At 39.0% G+C, this 23,278-nt stretch overlaps 1 protein-coding gene and 1 non-coding gene across 3 annotated transcripts in view; both read left to right on the top strand.

Annotated features, from left to right (window-relative positions):
• LOC126259209 (solute carrier family 35 member C2) overlaps positions 1-21,106 on the top strand; it is a 178,781-nt gene extending 157,675 nt beyond the window's left edge. For both annotated transcript variants that reach the window (XM_049955804.1, XM_049955805.1), the window contains exon 7: positions 20,641-21,106. In XM_049955804.1, coding sequence (XP_049811761.1) covers positions 20,641-20,955 — 315 coding nt within the window. In that variant the 3' untranslated portion in view covers positions 20,956-21,106. The remainder of the gene's footprint in view (positions 1-20,640) is intronic.
• Positions 301-375, top strand: Trnas-uga (transfer RNA serine (anticodon UGA)). Its single transcript has one exon. It is a non-coding gene; the product is annotated as a tRNA-Ser (tRNA).
• Positions 21,107-23,278: the final 2,172 nt, after the last annotated feature.

Genomic DNA, 23,278 nt, shown 5'->3' with positions numbered 1-23,278 from the left:
GTTGAAACTTCCTGGCAGATTAAAACTGTGTGCCCAACCGAGACTCAAACTCAGTTCGAGTCTCGGTCGGGCACACAGTTTTAATCTGCCAGGAAGTTTCATATCAGCACACACTCCGCTGCAGAGTGAAAATCTCATTCTGGAAACCTCCCCCAGGCTGTGGCTAAGCCATGTCTCCGAAATATCCTTTCTTTCAGGAGTGCTAGTTCTGCAAGGTTCGCAGGAGAGCTTCTGTAAAGTTTGGAAGGTAGGAGACGAGGTACTGGCAGAAGTAGAGCTGCGAGTACCGGGTGTGAGTCGTGCTTCGGTAGCTCAGTTGGTAGAGCACTTGCCCGTGAAAGGCAAAGGTCCCGAGTTCGAGTCTCGGTCGGGCACACAGTTTTAATCTGCTAGGAAGTTTCATATCAGCGCACACTCCGCTGCAGAGTGAAAATCTCATTCTGGATCTCTGTTTTTCATTACTTCCCACACTGCCTGTTCCTACATATTCCCATTTTCCTGTATTCATTAAGTTCTTTTGATTTATTGAAGTTGTCTATTTACTCCATATAGACTGTAGTTTCAATTGTTAAGGCTTTCTTTTAACTGGTACTTGTATTACTGCTCATGTTTAATACCTCTTGTAGTTGTCTCAACAAATATTGTTTTTTTTAAATTTTACTTTGTTCATTTATTTAAAGCAAACTGTTACATAGCCACAGTTTTGAATGTAATGTCAATGTTTCCTGTTTGATCCTTTTGTATTTGTATATTGTTCAGCCTTTTTACCTTTTAAAAGTGCAGTAGCACCACACTCTCAAAGATTGCATTTACTGTATGTTCCCTCAAACTCCATTTTCCTGCATTTATTTATTTATTTATTTCTGTTTCTGTTTATCTTATTGATATTGCTTAAGTTCCTTATGTATTCTGTAGTTACATTGATAATTGTTTCTTGTTTTAATTGGTTTATGTATCACTCTCCATGTTTTATACCTCCTGAAGCAGCCTTGCCAAGCACTAATTTTATTTTATTATTTTTGTTTATTAATAGGAACTGTTATGAAGGCATGCTGTTCCTATTTTGTGTTAAAGATTTTTCCTGTCTACTCCATTTTTATTTATTTACTGTTCAATTTTTTACTTTTTCAATGCATTACCACCACAGTCAAAGATGTTACTTACTGTATGCCTCTGCTTCAATCTAGACGTGTAGCTTCTCTTCCAATGTTGCTTACAAACATTGTAACTTCTTTGGTGAAAATACTTAATAAATGTCTGAAGATGGCCTTGTAAGCCAAAAACTGGTTAACACAATAAAAGTAATACTGTAGAACAAAAGCAAACTGATGCTTTTCATTTATTATAAATATTGTTAATTACAAATGACATAAATAAATATATGTATTCTGAAACCTGCTGCCAAAATACAAGTTTTTGAAGAGGAGTCTACAAGATGCTGTAGAACTAACACCAGTCACAATTCTTATAACACACTTGAGTCACGGTACACAGTAACAAAAAACATGCAAATCGTGGAAACTTAATGTGTACTTTGTATTAACAATAAACAATCATTATTCTCCTTAATACTCTCTCTCTTTCTCTCTTAGTGCTTAGTATTTATTCTTACTGCATCTCCTCTATATTCCTCTACTATTGACTAAGTTGACTGTTGTGCATGTGAGACTTGTTGGTCCACTGCTTTGTTGGTCTTTAACGTGGTCATATGTCACCTGATTCAAACAGGAGAGCTGTTTTTGCAACAGAATCGTCTTATTTCATGATAACCATAGAGGCTTTTTTTAGCGAAACCAATACTGTGAAATGAATTGAAAGCTTAACAATGAAATCCATCTAGTTTCTTTCCAATAGCATTTTTACTTCGCCGTTGTGTATTTCTAAGCAATTTCATCATCAGGTTTTCTATTACCTAAGGACATTCATTGCAATGTCGACATACCAAGAATGCATATCTGCCAATTTTTCTGATTCCTATTGTATGTGCCATCACAGTGAAATGGCTTCTGCAGTGAAGCAACGCATGGAGGTTACTTCATTGTGATACAACAGAAAACAACAAACTGTTCAGGTATTCATTTCTTGTGTTGACTTCACAATAAAAGTTGATCAATAAAAACTGAAGCTTTGATGATGAAGCTGCGTTTCAAAATACGTATTGGCATAGTAAAAGCGCTACTGTAAAGACACCAGGCAGATTTGATTAGTAAGTTTTCTACAAAGTTGTTTTGCCTTCTCATTATATAATTGTGACAAGAAAGCAAACCTTCCCTAACTTCATCCCTAATTAGAGTAGCACCAAATCGTTGTCAAACATCCTCTTTTCTTATGTGGTCACTCTGAGTCAGTCCAAGAGCTCAGCAAAGTTTGATGAAAATTTGGAATGACTTCTGCAATTGTAGCTAAATTGTAAGTAAAGTGATCTGCTGCTTCCTTACTTACACTGTATGATCAAAATTCCAGGCACCCATTAGTGGATATCAATGTAGTGTGTCTCAATCCTTTGCCCTCATGATGGCTTGAACTCTGCCAGGGAGCACTTCCAGTGAGGTGTCTTGAATGTCCATGGAGGAATGGCAGCCCATGCTTCCTCAAGAGCTGAAACTAGAGAAGCAGTGATGTCAGACACTGGAGCCTGGGTTCAAGACACTGTTCTAACTTACCCCAAAGGTGTTCCATGGGGTTCACGGTGGGACTGTGAGTGGACAAGTTCATTTCAGGAATATTAATATCCATCAAGTGGTGTGTCACAGATGTTGCTTTATGACAGAGTGCATTGTCATGCTAATGCAAACAAGCATTGCCTCTGAACTGTTCTTGTACTATTCACAGTACTCATTGCTGTATAATGTGTTCATACCCTTCTGCATGTAGTATTTTCTTGAATGCAGTTATGGAATCGCACCTTAACCACAAAAAAAAATCTCCATACCGTACACCACACCCTCTATAATTCACTATTGGCACTCCACATGGAGGCAGGTAACATTCTCCAGGCAATTACCAAACACAAAACCTTTTATTGGATTGCACAGGGTATAGCGTTATTCATCACGCCGTGCCACTTGCTTCCAGTCATCCACTGTCCAGTGGTATCACTCCTTACACTATCTAGAGCCTTAACTAACATTGATTATGGGAATGTGTGGCTTATGATGAGCTGCTTGACTGTTGTACCCCACTTGTTTTAACAGTTATTCTGCTGACTGGATTCCTTCCAATGATTTTCTTTTACAACCACCTTCGCAGTGCATGATGGTCCATGTCCATCAGCGCATGAGGTCTGCCTGGTCTTGGTTTAGCTGTGGTTGTTCCTTCACATTTTCATTTAACAGTCACATCACCAACAGACGATGTGGGCTGCATTATAAGGGTTGAAACGTCACTGGTGGATCTGTTACTCAGGTGACATTTTAAGACCAATCCACATTTGAAGTTAATGAGCTCTCCTGGCTGATGATCCATTCTGGCGTTACTGCTTCTGTAGTTAGAACCCAATACTTCCCACCTCCTTACTGGTGGGTCCACCTCTCATGACATATTGTGGTTAATTTTGCATTATGTGGGGTGTCTGTATACTTTTGGTCAGATAGTGTGTAGCTGATGTTTTGCTCTAATGGTAACTTAATATTTTCTTGATTACATTAGACTGTTTAAAAAAAAAAATAATCGCCTACATCTGTAAACATAGAGTCCCATTTGTACATTACTAACTATTGTGCAGCTTTAGTTGAACACTCAAGAATACCCATGGAAAGTTGCATTAATTGTGGCTTGTCATCAAGTTTCAACACTTGTAGTAAGTTGTGTATATTGTACATTTGTAGGAAGCTCTTGATGGAATGACTGCTATGAGTAGCTGATGTTTATTTCTACAAAACCTGAAGTAACATACACAATTAACAATCACTGAAATGTAGCGCACATCAGGTTGGCATCATTTTATTTATTGACATTTTAGAAGCATTAAACACTCTCACCTGCTAGCCAGAGGGGTAATGACCAGAATCTATTTAATAACAGTCATTGAATTTCAGTTTCTACTGATACCGCTACCTGCATGCATTGTATGCCATTTTCTCTTGTGGTGGGGTGGCCAGAGTGATCCTTCACATTCACTAAACTTGTAGGCATGAAATTGATGTACCACTGGTGTATTGACGACCAATTAGGAAGATCCATTGCAACTACTATCAACTTTGATTGGAATAAACCTCTCAACACACTGCAACCCTCCCCCCTCCTCAGTTCTGTTGTAATTGAAATTTTTTGAAAACAGCCACAAGTCGCACAAGCTTAGTTTTAACAGTCGCTCGTCTTGCAGGCAATGCCTGCTCTTGCAAAGGTTGTAATTGCACTGCATTCTTGATATCACAAGCCACATACACACAAAACAGCTTTATGAGTTTGTGAATGGCAGTATCCCATAAGCTGCTTAGTACAATTCATCAGCTCTGCTCATTTATTTTTGAGGCATTTTTCCCTTTGATTTGCATTCTCCCTTAAGTGTTATGTATGCAGCCACACCACACATTTTGAAGATCATACTGGCTGTTGCAGCAGCTGCGTTGCTGAGTTTCATGTAAACTGTGTGTGTGTGGAGGGGGGCGGGGGGCACACGCACATGCGCACTCAATTGTGCACGCGTTTTAATTATATTTTTACCATAAACTGAATGAGATGCCAGTTGCTTTCCACAGGACATGGGAACATGTTACGTGCAGGAAAGGAATCGCAACATAAAGTTCATATTTGAAGAGGGCGTGGAATGGATGCAACAGTTTTAAATTAACTTTTCTATCTTAATAGTGTTACCTTCTTTCAGATTTGTATTTACATGTTATAGATGACGATCAATTACTTTCAATAGAGAACCATGAACCTTGCCGTTGGTGGGGAGGCTTGCGTGCCTCAACGATACAGATAGCTGTACCGTAGGTGCAACCACAACCGAGGAGTATCTGTTGAGAGGCCAGACAGACATGTGGTTCCTGAAGAGGGGCAGCAGCCTTTTCAGTAGTTGCAGGGGCAACAGTCTGGATGATTGACTGATCTGGCCTTGTAACACTAACCAAAATGGCCTTGCTGTTCTGGTATTGCGAACGGCTGAAAGCAAGGGGAAACTACAGCCATAATTTTTCCCGAGGGCATGCAGCTTTACTGTATGATTAAATGACGATGGCGTCCTCTTGGGTAAAATATTCCGGAGGTAAAATAGTTCCCCATTTGGATCTCCGGGCGGGGTCTATTAAAGAGGACGTCGTTATCAGGAGAAAGAAAACTGGCATTCTACGGATCAGAGTGTGGAATGTCAGATTCCTTAATCGGGCAGGTAGGTTAGAAAATTTAAAAAGGGAAATGGATAGGTTAAAGTTAAATATAGTGGGAATTAGTGAAGTTCAGTGGCAGGAGGAACAAGACTTTTGGTCAGGTGAATACAGGGTTATAAATACAAAATCAAATAGGGGTAATGCATGAGTAGGTTTAATAATGAATAAAACAATAGGAATGCGGGTAAGCTACTACAAACAGCACAGAGAACGCATTGTTGTGGCCAAGATAGACACGAAGCCCACACCTACTACAGTAGTACAAGTTTATATGCCAACTAGCTCTGCAGATGACGAAGAAATTGATGAAATGTATGATGAGAGAAAAGAAATTATTCAGGTAGTGAAGGGAGACAAAAATTTAATAGTCATGGGTGACTGGAATTCGAGAGTAGGAAAAGGGAGAGAAGGAAACATAGTAGGTGAATATGGATTGGGGCTAAGAAAATAAAAGAGGAAGCCGCCTGGTAGAATTTTGCGCAGAGCATAACTTAATCATAGCTAAAACTTGGTTCAAGAATAATGAAAGAAGGTTGTATTCATGGAAGAACCCTGGAGATACTAGAAGATATCAGATAGATTATATAATGGTAAGACAGAGATTTAGGAACCAGGTTTTAAATTGTAAGACTCTGACAACAGTCTATTGGTTATGAACTGTAGATTAAAACTGAAGAAACTGCAAAAAGGTGGGAATTTAAGGAGATGGGACCTGGATAAACTGAAAGAACCAGAGGTTGTACAGGGTTTCAGGGAGAGCATAAGGGAACAATTGACAGGAATGGGGGAAAGAAATACAGTAGAAGAAGAATGGGTAGCTTTGAGGGATGAAATAGTGAAGGCAGCAGAGGATCAAATAGGTAAAAAGATGAGGGCTAGTAGAAACCCTTGAGTAACAGAAGAAATATTGAATTTAATTGATGAAAGGAGGAAATATAAAAATGCATAAATGAAGCAGGCAAAAAGGAATACAAACGTCTCAAAAATGAGATTGACAGGAAGTGCAAAATGGCTAAGCAGGGATGGCTAGAGGACCAATGTAAGGATGTAGAGGCTTATCTCACTAGGGGTAAGATAGATACTGCCTAGAGAAAAATTAAAGAGACCTTTGGAGAAAGGAGAACCACTTGCATGAATATCAAGAGCTTTGATGGAAACCCAGTTCTAAGCAAAGAAGGGAAAGCAGAAAGGTGGAAGGAGTATATAGAGGGTCTATACAAGGGCGATGTGCTTGAGGACAATATTATGGAAATGGAAGAGGATGTAGATGAAGATGAAATGGGAGATATGATACTGCGTGAAGAGTTTGACAGAGCACTGAAAGACCCGAGTCAAAACAAGGCCCCCGGAGTAGACAACATTCCATTAGAACTACTGGTAGCCTTGGGAGAGCCAGTCCTGAAAAAACTCTACCATCCAGTGAGCAAGATGTGTTGTGAGACAGGCGAAATACCCTCAGACTTCAAGAAGAATATAATAATTCCAGTCCCAAAGAAAGCAGGTGTTGACAGATGTGAAAATTACCGAACTATCAGTTTAAGAAGTCACGGCTGCAAAATACTAACGCAAATTCTTTACAGACGAATGGAAAAACTGATAGAAGCTGACCTCGGGGAAGATCAGTTTGGATTCCGTAGAAATGTTGAAACACGTGAGGCAATACTGACCCTACGACTTATCATAGAAGAAAGGTAAAGGAAAGGCAAACCTACATTTCTAGCATTTGTAGATTTAGAGAAAGCTTTTGACAATGTTGATTGGAATACTCTCTTTCAAATTCTGAAGGTGGCAGGGGTAAAATACAGGGAGCAAAAGGCTATTTACAATTTGTACAGAAACCAGATGGCAGTTACAAGAGTCGAGGGGTATGAAAGGGAAGCAGTGGTTGGGAAGGGAGTGAGACAGGCTTTTAGCCTAACCCCGATGTTATTAAATCTGTATATTGAGCAAGCAGTAAAGGAAACAAAAGAAAAATTCGGAGTAGGAATTAAAATCCATGGAGAAGAAATAAAAACTTTGAGGTTCACCGATGACATTGTAATTCTGTCAGAGATAGCAAAGGACTTGGTAGAGCAGTTGAACGGAATGGATAGTGTCTTGAAAGGAGGATATAAGATGAACATCAACAAAAGCAAAATGAGGATAATGGAATGTAGTTGAATTAAGTCGGGTGATGCTGAGGGAATTAGATTAGGAAATGAGACACTTGAAGTAGTGAAGGATTTTTGCTATTTGGGGAGCAAAATAACTGATGATGGTCGAATTAGAGAGGGTATAAAATGTAGACTGGCAATGGCAAGGAAAGCGTTTCTGAAGAAGAAAAATTTGTTAACATCGGGCATAGATTTAGGTGCCAGGATGTCGTTTCTGAAAGTATTTGTATGGAGTGTAGCCATGTATGGAAGTGAAACATGGACAATAAATAGTTTGGACAAGAAGAGAATAGAAGCTTTCGAAATGTGGTGCTACAGAATAATGCTGAAGATTAGATGGGTAGATCACATAACTAATGAGGAGGTATTGAATAGAATTGGGGAGAAGAGGAGTTTGTGGCACAACTTTACTAGAAGAAGGGATCGGTTGGTAGGATATGTTCTGAGTCATCGAGGGATCACCAATTTAGTATTGGAGGGCAGCGTGGAGGGTAAAAATCGAAGAGGGGGACCAAGAGATGAATACACTAAGCAGATTCAGAAGGATGTAGGCTGCAGTAGGTACTGGGAGATGAAGAAGCTTGCACATTATAGAGTAGCATGGAGAGCTGCATCAAGCCAGTCTCAGGACTGAAGACCACTACAACAACAGATAATCCTCTTAGTATATATTACACTGATCAGCCACAACGTCGTGACACTGTCCACTGCAACGTTTGATGCTGTCTGGTGGCGTTGTGGGCACAAGATGTGGTAACAAAAGTATGTAAGCAGAGCAAAGACATATGGGGGGGTCACCCTAGTGATACTATGGGCTGCTAATGGGGAAATCCTTTGAAATAAATGACTTTGACAAAGGTTTGATTATTATTATTATTTCTTTACTTTCTCAGACGTTAAGTCTGGTTAAAAATGGAAAGTGACGCAGACCTTGATCAAACGTGACTCCTTTTAACTGTACGGTATATGTTACATTGCATTTAGGAACTTTCGGGTAATTGAACATGTATCAATAATTACAGATTTCTGTAGTTGTATATATAAGTTTGGATGTAGCTGTATTGCGTTGATGTACTGGTGGATATTGTGTGGTATGACTCCTGTAGTTGATAGTATAATTGGTATAATGTCAACTTTATCCTGGTGCCACATGCCCTTGACTTCCTCAGCCAGTTGGATGTATTTTTCAATTTTTTCTCCTGTTTTCTTCTGTATATTTGTTGTATTGAGTATGGATATTTCGATTAGTTGTGTTAATTTTTTCTTTTTATTGGTGAGTATGATGTCAGGTTTGTTATGTGGTGTTGTTTTATCTGTTATAATGGTTCTGTTCCAGTATAATTTGTATTCATCGTTCTCCAGTACATTTTGTGGTGCATACTTGTATGTGGGAACATGTTGTTTTATTAGTTTATGTTGTATGGCAAGTTGTTGATGTATTGTTTTTGCTACATTGTCATGTCTTCTGGGGTATTCTGTATTTGCTAGTATTGTACATCCGCTTGTGATGTGATCTACTGTTTCTATTTGTTGTTTGCAAAGTCTGCATTTATCTGTTGTGGTATTGGGATCTTTAATAATATGCTTGCTGTAATATCTGGTGTTTATTGTTTGATCCTGTATTGAAATCATGAATCCTTCCATCTCACTGTATATATTGCCCTTTCTTAGCCATGTGTTGGATGCGTCTTGATCAATGTGTGGCTGTGTTAGATGATATGGGTGCTTGGTATGTAGTGTTTTCTTTCTCCTATTCACTTTCTTCGTATCTGTTGATGTTATGTGATCTAAAGGGTTGTAGAAGGGGTTATGAAATTGCAGTGGTGTAGCCGATGTATTTATATGAGTGATTGCTTTGTGTATTTTGCTAGTTTCTGCTCATTCTAGAAAGAATTTTCTTAAATTGTCTACCTGTCCATAATGTAGGTTTTTTATGTCGATGAATCCCCTTCCTCCTTCCTTTCTGCTTAATGTGAATCTTTCTGTTGCTGAATGTATGTGATGTATTCTATATTTGTGGCATTGTGATCGTGTAAGTGTATTGAGTGCTTCTAGGTCTGTGTTACTCCATTTCACTACTCCAAATGAGTAGGTCAGTATTGGTATAGCATAAGTATTTATAGCTTTTGTCTTGTTTCTTGCTGTCAATTCTGTTTTCAGTATTTTTGTTAGTCTTTGTCTATATTTTTCTTTTAGTTCTTCTTTAATATTTGTATTATCTATTCCTATTTTTTGTCTGTATCCTAGATATTTATAGGCATCTGTTTTTTCCATCGCTTCTATGCAGTCGTTGTGGTTATCCAATGTAATCTTCTTGTTTAGTGTGTTTTCCCGTGACTATGCTATTTTTCTTACATTTGTCTGTTCCAGAAGCCATATTTATATCATTGCTGAATACTTCTGTTATCTTTAGTAATTGGTTGAGTTGTTGATTTGTTGCTGCCAGTAGTTTTAGATCATCTATGTATAGCAAATGCGTGATTTTGTGTGGGTATGTTCCAGTAATATTGTATCCATAATTTGTATTATTTAGCATGTTGGATAGTGGGTTCAGAGCAAGGCAGAACCAGAAAGGACTTAATGAGTCTCCTTGGTATGGTATATTCCATGCTTAATCTGTATTGGCTGTGATGTGATATTGTTTGAATTTTTTTGGATATTAAGTGTGGTTTTCCATTTTTTCATTACTATGTTTAGGAACTGTATCAATTTAGGATCTACTTTGTGTATTTCCAATATTTGTAGTAACCATGAGTGGGGTACACTATCAAAAGCTTTTTGGTAATCAATGTGTGCGTAGTGTAGTGACCTTTGTTTAGTTTTAGCTTGATGTGTCACCTGTGCATCTATTATCAGTTGCTCTTTACATCCTCGTGCTCCTTTGCAACAGCCTTTTTGTTCTTCATTTATAATTTTTTTCTGTGTTGTATGTGTCATTAATTTCTGTGTAATGACTGAAGTTAATATTTTGTATATTGTTGGTAGGCATGTTATGGGGCGATCCTTAGCTGGGTTTGCTGTGTCTGTTTGATCTTTAGGTTTCAAATAAGTTATTCCATGTGTAAGTGTATCAGGGAATGTGTATGGGTTTGCAATGTAACTGTTAAATAATTTAGTTAAATGTGAATGTGTTGAGGTGAACTTCTTTAGCCAGAAATTTGCTATTTTATCTTTTCCAGGGGCTTTCCAATTGTGAGTAGAATTAATTGCTTGGGTGACTTCATGTTGCAAAATTATCACTTCAGACATTTGTGGTATCATCTTGTATGTATCTGTTTCTGCTTGTATCCACCGTGCATGCCTGTTATGCTGTACCGGGTTTGACCATATGTTGCTCCAGAAGTGTTCCATGTCTGTTATGTCTGGTGGATTGTCTATTTTAATGTGTGTGTTATCTATTGTCTGGTAAAATTTCTTTTGGTTTGTGTTGAATATTTGGTTTTGTTTCCTTCTATTTTCACTTTTTTGTATCTTCTAAGTCGTTTGGCCAATGCTTATTTCTGCTTCTTTTCACCTAATTGCTCTATCGCTTCTTGTTGTGAGGTTTTACCTAACCTTTTTCGTTTTTTGTCTGACATTTCATTTCTTATAAATTGTGTTATCTGTCCGATGTCTTTTCTCAGTTTTTCTATTCTGGTCTGTAGCCTGTGTTGCCATGCTGGTTTTGTGGGTTTCTTCTGTGTGTTGGCTTGTTCTGATCTCTGCCTTGTGTGTATATTTAGTGTAGTGAGTGCTCCTATATTATTATTATTATTATTATTATTATTACTATTATTATTATTATGCACAGCCTGTGAACGAGTATCTTGAAAGCAGTGAAGCTGGTTGAATGTTCATGTGCTACTGTCATGAGCATCTACAGAAATAAGTAGGACAGTGAAACTACCGCTAGGCGCTAAATGGTTGGACATCCACGACTCTTCACCGAACGTGGAGTTTGCAGGCTCATCTTCTCTGTAAAGTAGGATAATAGTGATCTGAGGCATGTCTGCCAAAAAAGCACAATGCCGATGCACACACAAGTGTTTTTTGGAGTACACTGTTCATTGTACATTGATGAATATGGAGCTCCGCAGCAGACCACACCTGTACTCACAGGTTGACACAAAGACATTATCATTTATAATTGCAGTGGGGATGGAACTATTGAGATTCGACCATTGATCAATGAAAATATGTTGACTCCTTGGGCGAATCACACTTTTGCTACATTAGGTCACTGGCCATCTCCAGAAATGCCATCATCGAGATGAACAGCAGCGTGAAATGTGCAGTGTACCAAGGACGCAGGCTGCTGGGAGCAGTACTATGCTATGGGATTCATTCTCCTGTGCTAGCATGGGACCTGTGGTAGTAGTCAAAGACACACTGACAGCTGCGAACCAACTGCATCCCTTCATGCCTGATGTCTTCCCTGACAGTGGTACCATCTTTCAGCAGTATAATTTTCTGTGTCTCTGAGCCAGAACTGTGGCTGGAGGAGCATTATAGTGAACTCACGTTGATGTCTCGACTACCAAATTCACTTGATGTAAAGCTTATGGAGCCCATATGGGTCACTATAAAGCTGTTGACAAACGGACTGTGCAGCAGAAAGTTGAGCATTGAGCGTGCCCAGTTTCTGACGTCATAGCGTGGAATAGAACGTTCGGGAGTCTTCCCGATTGTGCAGGGCAATATCTGGCAGGTCAGATATTCAGACCGTGCGTCTGAGCGTTGACCAATGAGATGGCACAACGCCACCTACGTCACATGCATGCCATCTCCCTTCAGCACAGAGTTTTGAGGTGCCATATTGGCATTCATTTCAAGCCTACACATATATATGACGTTTCTGAACGCCAGCAAATTGAGAATCACTCGAAAACCCATTGTTAACTGTGTGATTCGTTGGGGAAAAAATAATGAGAAACATCTTATTCGTGGCAAAAGTATTATTGTAACTTGCGTGTTATGAGAGTATGCCATTTGAAGGCAACAACACACTGAGGATCCACCAAAAATGCATTTTTCTTGCTACAATTTGTTATAATTAAATTTCAATTAGTATCATAGCTACAATTAAAGCTTTTAGCAAGTGGCAATATATTAGAATTGGCTTTATGAGGTTTGTTGTCAGTTTAGCGTAGCGAGTAGCGTTACTGACTTCTATCGAAATGCATGAAATGCCGATTGTTCACGTCTAAAAATTTTTTTTTCCCCTGACATGCACATAATAGGTTCTGACACGTACTGTAGTATTTGATGTTATGTAAATATGAGTTCACCCTTTTTTGAGTAGTGAGTTTGTTTGATTGGCTTGATCTACAGGACAGCTTGCGCTACTTGTATAACGATATTTTGCTCCTTTTTCTTTTACGTTTCATAATTCACATGTTGCAAAAATTCTGCTACTGGGTAGGAACATTGATCAAGTAAGAATGACCTTAGGGTTTTACTAAAATGTGGGAATGGTAAAATAATGCTTATCTTATGTGGGGAACTATTAAAAAATTTATATCGCACTGTTTGTAATAGAACTTTTATAAGCCTGGACATGGTACATTCCTTTCCGTCTTGAAACATGTACGTGGATAATTGAAGTTTTTATTTGTGTATATTACATATAGAACAATGTAACTAGCCTATGGGCGATGGAGGAAATGTGCATTTTGATAGAGTTAATGTGGGAATTTTACACGCACCCATTTAGTAAACAGTGTGATTTACGAGTTAGAAACATCCTGCAAGTGCTGCTGGAGTGCGTTGTTATCGGGTATGGCTCGTTTGGGCCCATGTACCGTATGCTCAAGTCGCATTGTTCCTGAGTGTTCAGCAGCACATTGAACTCTGTATGCTCAATGTTGACGTTCAATAGCACGGTCTGTGTGCCGTATACACAAATCAGCGGCCAGTTATGTAAGCCAATTACATGACCTGTGCGTAGACATCTAATGCCACATACCTCCACAAACCTACACTGAATCAATGATGTATTTCATTCTAAAGATGGACAAACAAGCTATTAAGCAGGTGGTCATAATGTTTTGGTTCATCAGTGTAATTCTCCCGTGACTTTCTTCAGCATTATGTTACTATTTTATATGTGTAATGATGAGAAAAATCACTGCAACCTGTCACTGTTCCATCAAAAGAGTGATTTATTTAGTATGAAGGCAAATTGACAAATGAAACAGAATAGTGTGAATTCTTGACCTTTTTATGTTGATAAGGAGCTGAACTGAAAGTAACATTTTACAGATCTTCTTAAATTATCCTATTATGTTGAACTAATGTCTAATTGCATCATTTCCTGGGACAACTTTTCATTGAGGAAGAACACATTTGTTGCACCAAAGCATATAATAAGAATTATATGTGCCCTCAAGATCCTCTTGCAGACAGTTCTTTAAACAGTTTGACTTACGGACAATGGCCTCACAGTACGTTTATTCCATTGTGAAGTTCGTTACCAACAGTCAGTTGCAGTTTGAAAACAACTTTAACATTCATAATTGTTATACTAGACCAAGAAATCAGTCAGCTGTTGTGTGACCAAAAATAAAGGAGAGTGAGGTATTCAGCTAAAAAAATCTTGTCCATTTACCCAGTGATGGGGAGAGTCTAATACATAGGGTGAACATTAAAAAAACTGACAAACTGCAGCGACGGATTCCAACCAGAAATGGAGTAAAAAAGATCCTATGAACATGCGTCCAGAAATGGAGGGTGAGCGTGCAGTGACAACAAGTCATACCAGAACATAGTACAGAGGTGCATCGAACCACATCACAACAGGTCTTCAATGTGGCCTCCAAGGGATGCAGTGCATGCATTCACATGTTGCATCGTGGATTGCTGCACTCTTTCGCTCGTTCCAACCTCTCTCCGAATAGCATCACAGGTGTCATGAACATGTCGTTGAAGGGTCTGCACATCAGATGCCCATAGAGGTAAAAATACAGGAAGTTTAAGTCCGGTTATCTAGCAGGTCTTGCTACAGGGTCCCTGTGTCCTATCCAACGTCTGGGGAAAATGTTGTTGAGATGTCGGCAAACTATAATCCAGAAGTAGGGCAGTGCTCCATCATGTATAACCTGTCGCAATGCCAAAGGAATGTACTCAAGCAGCTCAGGTAGAGTATTCTGCAGAAAGTTCAGGCACATTCCTCCGTCATGGGGTTGTGGAATAATAAACCAGTCTAGATATGTGGTCACCAAGAATCCTTGCCCACACATTGATTCTGAACCGATGCTTATGAGATACCTCATGAAGATTGTCTGTAGCCCGCAGAAGATGATTATGCAGATTGATAGTGCCAGTTCTGGTAAAGGCTGCTTTGTCGATAAAGAGGACAGGTGACAGAAATTGCATAATCATGATGGTCTGGTCCCAATACCATCAACAAAAACCTTTCCATAGATGGAAGTCCACTGCTGATAATCCTTGTTCTCATTGCAGGTGGTGGGATAGTAGCAGTTGTCATGCAAGATACACATAATTGTACTTCAGCTTGCACCTTGTTGTTAGGCCACTTGCCTGGAGCTTGTACTAGGGTTTGTCTCAATATACTGTAGAACCCGGTCCTTCAGATCTGGTGTACACACAGTCCACCACCTCTCTGCCTGTTCGTCTGCCTGAAAGGAACCATGATCATACAAATGTCCAAAAAGTGCTTGAAATGTTGTGTGATGTGGTTGATATTTGTGAGGGTACTTGTTTTGGTATAGCTGTGTGGCCTTTCAACTGTTTCCATCTGCCTGGCCATATACAAACAACATTTCGGCTTGTTCTCGACATAAGTACTGGACCATTCTGCTGCTTACAGTGTGCTGCCTCAATCACACAACTTGCAACACACAAGGAACAAATGACACATGATCAGAGAAACTTTCATCCTTCAGTGTGATCTACCGTGGCAACGATGCATTTCCGGACATGTGTTCTTTGGACCCTTTTTCCTCTGTTTCTATTGAGGAGTGCAACCCTGCAGTTTGTTGGTTTTATTAATGTTCACCCCCATGTAATAAACTCAACTTCAAACACAATCTGAAATCAGGTAGCTTAAGATTTTTATAAAAGACATTTACCATATTTTTCACTGAGAGTCAGTACAAGTGGTAGTCAGAAAGTTTCAATAACCATTCTGAAAAAAATAAAGTTGTGAACATTAAACTTGGTGATGCCTGCTGATCCTCCTCTACACATCCACCATTCAGCACAACACATTTTCCCTGACAATGGATGACTTGACAGAGACCTTCATTGTGGAAACCTGCATTTTGACTGTTTGGGAAACATTCCAAATTGAAAGTCACCTCGTCATCATTCTGTAAATGCTTGCTACATGATGGTTTCTTCAGCTGAGCAGTGAGGAAGAAGTCACTGGGCTCCATGTCAGGAGAAGAGGAAATTAAGCAAAATTTATAGTCCAAAGAAGCAGTGTGTGTGACTGTGTCCTGTGCAGAATGAGTTGCACTGATACGGAGGAAAATGTCACATGGGACAGCTTCCTGTGACACTTCTTTGCCATGACAGCGTCTTGTAATCTCACCAGGAGGTTCCAGTGACATTTAGCCCCCTTAAGAGCATAATCTGTTGCCACCACACTATAAGCCCCCCCCCCCCCCCCAAAAAAAAAAAAAAAAAAAAAAAAAACCTCATCATGTCCTCCTGTAACAGTGGTTGGACTTCGTCTTTTCTAGTGGTGGTAAATTCAAGTTTCCACTGACTGCTTTGCTCCTTTGTCTTGGAACAGTAATACACCCAGCACTCACCTTTAGTGAGCTGGCAGAAAAATTAAGACATATGGATTGGCCAATACAGCTGCAATATTTCTGCTGCTGCTTGGATTTGTCGGGCTTTCTGGATGGATGTGTGCAATCACGAAACCCACTGGCTGGTGATTTTTTCCATGTTCAGAATGTCATGCAAGATGTTGAAAACTGGTCCGTGGTTGATTTTAACTTTTTCTTCTATTGCCAGTCTTTGGCAACCAGGGCCTCCACATCCCTTGTGAAACCTGGTCCTCCACAGTGAAATGGTCTGCCACTTTGTTTTTCTTCATTCAGGCTTATTTTCTTCACCGGAAATGCCTGCACCTGTTAACCACTGTGTCATGTGATGATGCATTGCTGCCATACACTTCCACCAACTCAGCATGGCCTGTTGCTATGTTGCCCACCTAAAATACTAGACACTAATTGCCGCACAATACTCCACTGTATCAGTAGTCTGCTCCATGTTTTAACTTATCTGGAAGCGTACTGTTACTGTGGCGCAGGGATTTCAATGTGTACCATGACTACAGACATGTAAGGTGTACCTGCAAAGAAACAAACAAAGAAATTACATAACTATTTTGGGGGTGATAATTAAAACTTTATCCTTACTGCTCACACTGTAATTGGAAAATAACTAACACATTCGATAAAACAACAATAATCACAATTAGCTCCATGGAACATGCAAATAAGTGACTAACCAACTAAATAACCACAACTATTTTTAAGCTTGACTCCATCTTCAGCCAGTAATTTACATTTCATGTTCAAACTAAATACAGACTGATTATGTTTTATTTTAGGAAAATAACATACTTTCTCACCTGAAACAAAATGCAGTTTGAAAGGAAATGTAGGCTCTTGCTTGAAGATGGACTTAGGTCTGAAATTTATTGTCCTTAATGAGCCATTCATTTGGTGAAATTGTAACTTGTAATGAACAATATCATTATGCTTCCAAATAGTCATTGTAATTCTAAATACCTACAGAATTTTGCAGACTTGGACAAACTAATGTTGTTGTCTGTTTGCCCATAGAAACATTTTGAGTGAAGGTAAACCCACAATAATGAACAGGCCCCATTCTTGTTTTGACTGTAAATAAGCATGTGAAAGTGTTCACCATTAGCTTAGCTATCCATTAGTGTTGTTTGGCGAATAATGTTGGCATGGTACACCTGATCTTCAGATTAAATTTCCCAAATTAGAACTGTGTTATGGTTTAGGGGGTTAAAATTGCAGGTTAGCATCAAGCTTTACTATAGTTAACTGCTGCATCTGAAGATCTGGGACAAGCTTCACAACTCTTAGTTGAACCAACATGCATAGATATTTTATGTTGTTGTTGTGGGTGATGGTCTTCAGTGTGGTAGAGGTCATCATGCTAATCTGTCCTGTGCAAGCCTCTTCACCTCTGTGTAACTACTCCAACCTACATCCATTTCAACCTGCATACTGTTGTTGAGCCGTGGTCTCGCTTCACACTATTTCTTTATGCCAATGCATATGTCCCATCAACATAAGAGGTGTGTTCAAAAAGAAATCGACATTTTGAAGTAGCGCACCAACCAGCAGAGAGAGTGCGCTGCGGGTACTGAGTGCAGCTAGCTGCAGGCTTAGACAACAACCTGCCATTTGCCTCATGTCTCTCAGGCAGTTAGCAAGCGAACCACAGCCGCTGAAGTAAGCAAGTGTACAGTCTGCTTATCAGATTATTTCAGTGAAGGAGCTTGAAGAACAATGTGTGTGTGAAATTCTGCTACAAACTTGGCAAAACTTTCACAGAGACATTTCAAATGCTTAGCCAAGACATATTGGAAGGACTGTACGATTCACACACAGTGCTACGAGTGGTTGAAATGTTTTGAACTGGGCAGAATGTCGGTCTGTGACGATTCTAAGTCTAAATGTCCTAGCACATCAACAAATGATGGGCATGTATATTTCATTTGTGCTGTGACTCGCAGAAATTGTCGTTTAAGTGTCTGGGAAGTTGCTGAGGAGGTGGGCATCAGTGTAGGTTCATGCCATCAAAGTTTGAGTGAAAAACTTGAGATGCAATGTTGACTGAAGATCAAAACCAGACCCATGTTGAAATGTGTGAGGAACTGCTTGCCACTGTTAGTGTAAATGAAAACTTTCTTAAGAACATCATAAAAGGCTATCAGACGTGGATGTATGGCTATGATGCTGAAACAAAGATGCAGTCGTCACAGTGGGTGGGCAAGGGGTCACCTCGTCCAAAAAAAGAACACGAATCAGTCAGAGAACAAAGTGATGTTGGCTGTGTTTTTTGACTACAAAGGCATTATCCATCATGAATTTGAGCCACATGGTCAGATGCTAAACAAGGAAGTCTACCAGGGAATCCTGTGCCCAGGAAGAGGTGTGGCCTGTGGGAAGACCAGAGTTGGATGTTGCATCATGACAGTGTGCCCACCCACGCGTCACTCCTTGTCTGCAGCTATGTAGAAAAGTACCACATTCCCGTAGTGCCCCATCCACCGTATTCTCCAGATCTAGCCCTAGCAGGCTTTTTCCTGTTTCCCAAACTGAAAAACACATTGAAAGGACATTGTTTCCAAACCATAGAGGAGATACAGGACAGTGAGATGGGAAACTTGTGCGCCATCCTACAAAATGTGTTCCAGGAGGTGTTCCAAAACTGGAAGAAATGATGGGAATGGTGTATTGCCAGTAGAGCGTACTATTTTGTTCTTAAAATGTTGGACAATAAGCAATAAAGGTTATACAGCAAAAGTTCAGTTTCTTTTTGAACACACCATGTATCTCCTCATTTAGTCAGGATGTGCCATAAAGACCTACCCTACTCAACTCAGTTTGTTACCTTTTTCATTGGTTATCAGTTCTAATCATCTATTCTTCACCATTCATCTGCAACATCACATTTCAAAAGCATTTGTACTCTTCTTGGTTGTCCTACAAGGGTCGTCCAATAAATAGTGATGGAAAAAAAAAATTACACCCATTAGCATACATAGGGAAACATCCTTTGAGATGCTGCAAATTTCTGCACCTTTTTCAGTTACATTCAGTGTCAGAGCTGTACTGTCAAAATGTCATCTACTCGAGACACTCTTTACAAGCAAATGTGATGTAATTGAACAGTTAGTTGCAAAAAAAGAAGCCTGGGGAACATCTGTAAACATTTGCATGTAGTGTATGAAATATTTGAATGTGGTGTATGATAATAATGTAGTTGTAGGAGTACTGTTGAATGATGCGTACAGAGATTTCATGCATCATGAAATGCAGAAACTGAACTGCATGATCAGCCATGTTAAGGATGGCTTGTCACAGCCTCACATCCAGCTCTCACGACTTGGTGAATTGCAAGAATGCCATTATTTGTGTAGGCTGGCACATCACAACTTGACAGTTGGCTCTACAGCTGTTTGTGAGCATTGAAACATGTTTCCATGTTTGATCTGACAAGAATCAGAAAGAAATTGTGTTTCAACATGACAATGCATGTCCACATGCAACTCTCACAATCCAGGCACATATCGCCACATTGCGTTGGACATTATTATCTCATCTACATGGTAGCCCAGACCCTCAGGCTTCCATCTGTTTGGGCTACTTATGCTTTCTCTTTCAAGGTGGTGAGGCCATAATTCATGAACTGAAACAATGGGTAAGGACACAGGACAAGCTTTTACTGACAGGGAATACATGCTCTTACACAATGCTGGCAGAATGCTATAAAATGTGATGGTTGAATATGTTGAGAAACAGTACATGTAAAAGGAATGTTGACTGATATTGTCACCAAATTCTAACTCCTAAGAGTAAATATATTCAGAGAAAAAAATTGTGGCGCATTATTTATTGAACGACACTCTCCACATGTCACTTGCAGGCAAGGCAACACTCCAAACACTTTCAGAAGTGAGGTTCGAGTCCTCCCTCAGGCATGGATGTGTGTGTTTGTCCTTAGGATAATTTAGGTTAAGTAGTGTGTAAGCTTAGGGGCTAATGACCTTAGCAGTTAAGTCCTGTAAGATTTCACACACATTTTTTTTTTTTTTAGAAGTGACTTTCCAAGACTTAATATTCTGTATTAGTCAAAAATAATGAGTTTTCTGAAATAACTCCAGACCTAAAAGTGACATTGTATTACACAAGATACATCCCATAAACCTCTGCCCCCAGAAAAGCTGGTTTTGTAATTGCTTTGCATGTTTTAAGTATACAGACTTTACTGTAAAAAGTAGCACTTGTTATGATATGGGATTTAAGATGGTGTCATACTTTCACGCAAAGTGGTTGGTTTTTCATGGTACGGAAACAAAATTCAGAATTTTGGAGTGTCAAAGGTACATCATATGAACTGATTTTTTATGTGTCTACAACTCATTTCACACTTTTCAGGAAGCGATGACGCTGTTGCTGGCCATACTGTTGGTTGGTGACCGCATGAGTCCTGTGAACTTCGTCGGCCTGCTGTTGTGCATGGCAGGTATAATGGTCCACACTTTGGGCCGCACCTCGGCGGCTCTACACTCCAGTGGTAACAGGCAGGATGAATACCAACTTACTGACAAGCTGCCCCTGCTGTCTGCAGAGGGTGAGACCCATGTAAAATTCCTGGTCCATGAAACCAGCAGCAGTGAAGATGAGAGTGGTGATGACTCAAACCAAGTGCTCTTCAGTATAAAGCAGAGGAGGGACAACCCTGTGAGATAACCATTTCTGCTGCTGCAGCAGTACGTCTGTCTTTATGTTACAGACATGTGATTTTATATGAGTATTGTTTGCATTTAAAAAGACATGATCTCTCTTTTATACCAAGTGTACATTCTTTGTAGTTGGAATAAAGAGTTTATATACAAAGTAAGTAATCAGATTTATACTTTACTGAACTTGGGCTTACATCTGTTATATACAGGGTATGTAACAATTAGATTAGATTAGATTAGATTTACTTTCATTCCAATTGATCCGTAGTGAGGAGGTCCTCCAGGATGTGGAACATGTCAGAAAAACAACAATACATGACAAATATTTACAACTAAAACAAAAAAGCTAATGTACCATTCCACAGGTCCCAAGTGGAATGATCGTCATTTTTTAATGAACACTAAGAGTCATTTTACAAATACTAATGCACTGAATTTAAAATAAAAAAGTTTTTTTTATTTATTTATAAGGTAATAAACATGTAATACAACTACTGTAATACTTATTTACAATGAACACATTACTGCACTGAAATGGTGCAGAAGTTAGATTATACTTACACACACACGCGCGCGCGCGCACAAATTTTCAATGAACACATTACTGCACTGAAATTGTGCAGAAGTTATGTTGTACTTATATACAAATCAGTTGGTTTTACTAAGAAATTCATCAATGGAGTAGAAGGAGTTGGTCACCAATAAATCCTTTAGGCTTCTCTTAAACTGAATTTCATTGGTTGTTAAGCTTTTTATGGCTGCTGGCAAGTTATTGAAAATGTGTGTTCCTGAATAATGCACACCTTTTTGTACTAGACTAAGTGACTTTAAATCCTTGTGAAGATTATTCTTATTCCTAGTATTGATTCCATGAATTGAGCTGTTGGTTTGAAAAAGTGATATATTTTTAATGACAAAATTCATTAAGGAATAAATATATTGGGAAGCAGTAGTTAGTATCCCTAGTTCCCTAAACAGGCTTCTGCAGGATGTTCTTGAGTTCACACCACATATAATTCTTACTGCACGTTTTTGTGCCCGGAAAACTTTAGCTTGGCTTGATGAATTACCCCAAAAAATAATCCCATATGACATTATGGAATGAAAGTAAGCATAGTATGCCAGCTTTTTCATTTTTATATCCCCTATGTCTGACAAAATTCACATTGCAAACAGAGATTTGTTAAGACGCTTCAGCAGTTCTGTGGTGTGCTCCTCCCCGTTGAATTTATTATCAAGCTGTAATCCCAAGAATTTAACACTGTCCACTTCTTCTATCTTCTTGTCATCGTATGTTAGACATATACTCTTGGGACACCCCTTACAAGTTCTGAACTGCATGTAGTGTGTTTTTTCAAAGTTTAGTGACAAAGAATTGGCTAGGAACCAGTGATTAATGTCCACAAATATTTTATTGGCTGATCTTTCTAAGACTACACTTGATTTGCTATTTATTGCAATGTTTGTATCATCGGCAAACAAAACAAACTTGGCATCTGGTAATGTTTCTGATGAAAGGTCATTGATATACACAAGAAAAAGTAAGGGCCCCAAAAATGGAACCTTGTGGGACCCTACATGCAATTAGTTCCCAGTTGGATGATGCCTGATAGCTTGATACATGTCTCTTTCCTAATAACACCCTTTGTTTCCTGCCAGAGATATAAGATTTGAACCATTTTGCAGCATTTCCTGTTACACTATAATATTCTAGTTTACTTAAAAGGATATTGTGATTTACACAGTCAAAGGCCTTTGACAGATCACAAACTATACCAGTTGCCTGCAATTTTTTGTCTAATGAATTAAGCACATTTTCACTGTAAGTGTAGATAGCCTTCTCAATATCAGAACCTTTTAGAAATCCAAACTGTGACTTTGACAGTATGTTATTTGAGATAAGATGGTTATAAAGACGACTGTCCATTACTTTTTCGAAAATTTTTGAGAATGCTGGCAACAGTGAAATTGGACGGAAATTTGATGCTATTTCTTTATCTCCCTTCTTAAACAGTGACTTAACTTCATCATATTTTAACCATTCAGGAAATATTCCACTGATAAACGACTGGTTACACAGATAGCTTAATATGTTACTTAGCTCAGAATCACATTCTTTAATTAACTTTGTTGATATTTCATCATACCCACTAGATGTTTTTGATTTTAAAGATTTTATGATGGACATTATTTCTGTTGGGGTAGTGAGGGTCAAATTCATATTATGGAAGTTACTTGAAATGTCTGGTCTAAGGTAATCCATAGCAGCATGTACCGAACCTGACAACCCCATCTTTTCAGTAACAGTTATAAAATGTTTGTTAAAAAGT

This window comes from Schistocerca nitens, chromosome 5 (assembly GCF_023898315.1).
Source record: "Schistocerca nitens isolate TAMUIC-IGC-003100 chromosome 5, iqSchNite1.1, whole genome shotgun sequence".
NCBI lineage: Eukaryota > Metazoa > Arthropoda > Insecta > Orthoptera > Acrididae > Schistocerca > Schistocerca nitens.
Note: the sequence above shows the minus strand (reverse complement) of the source record. Positions and strands in the feature narration are given on the sequence as shown.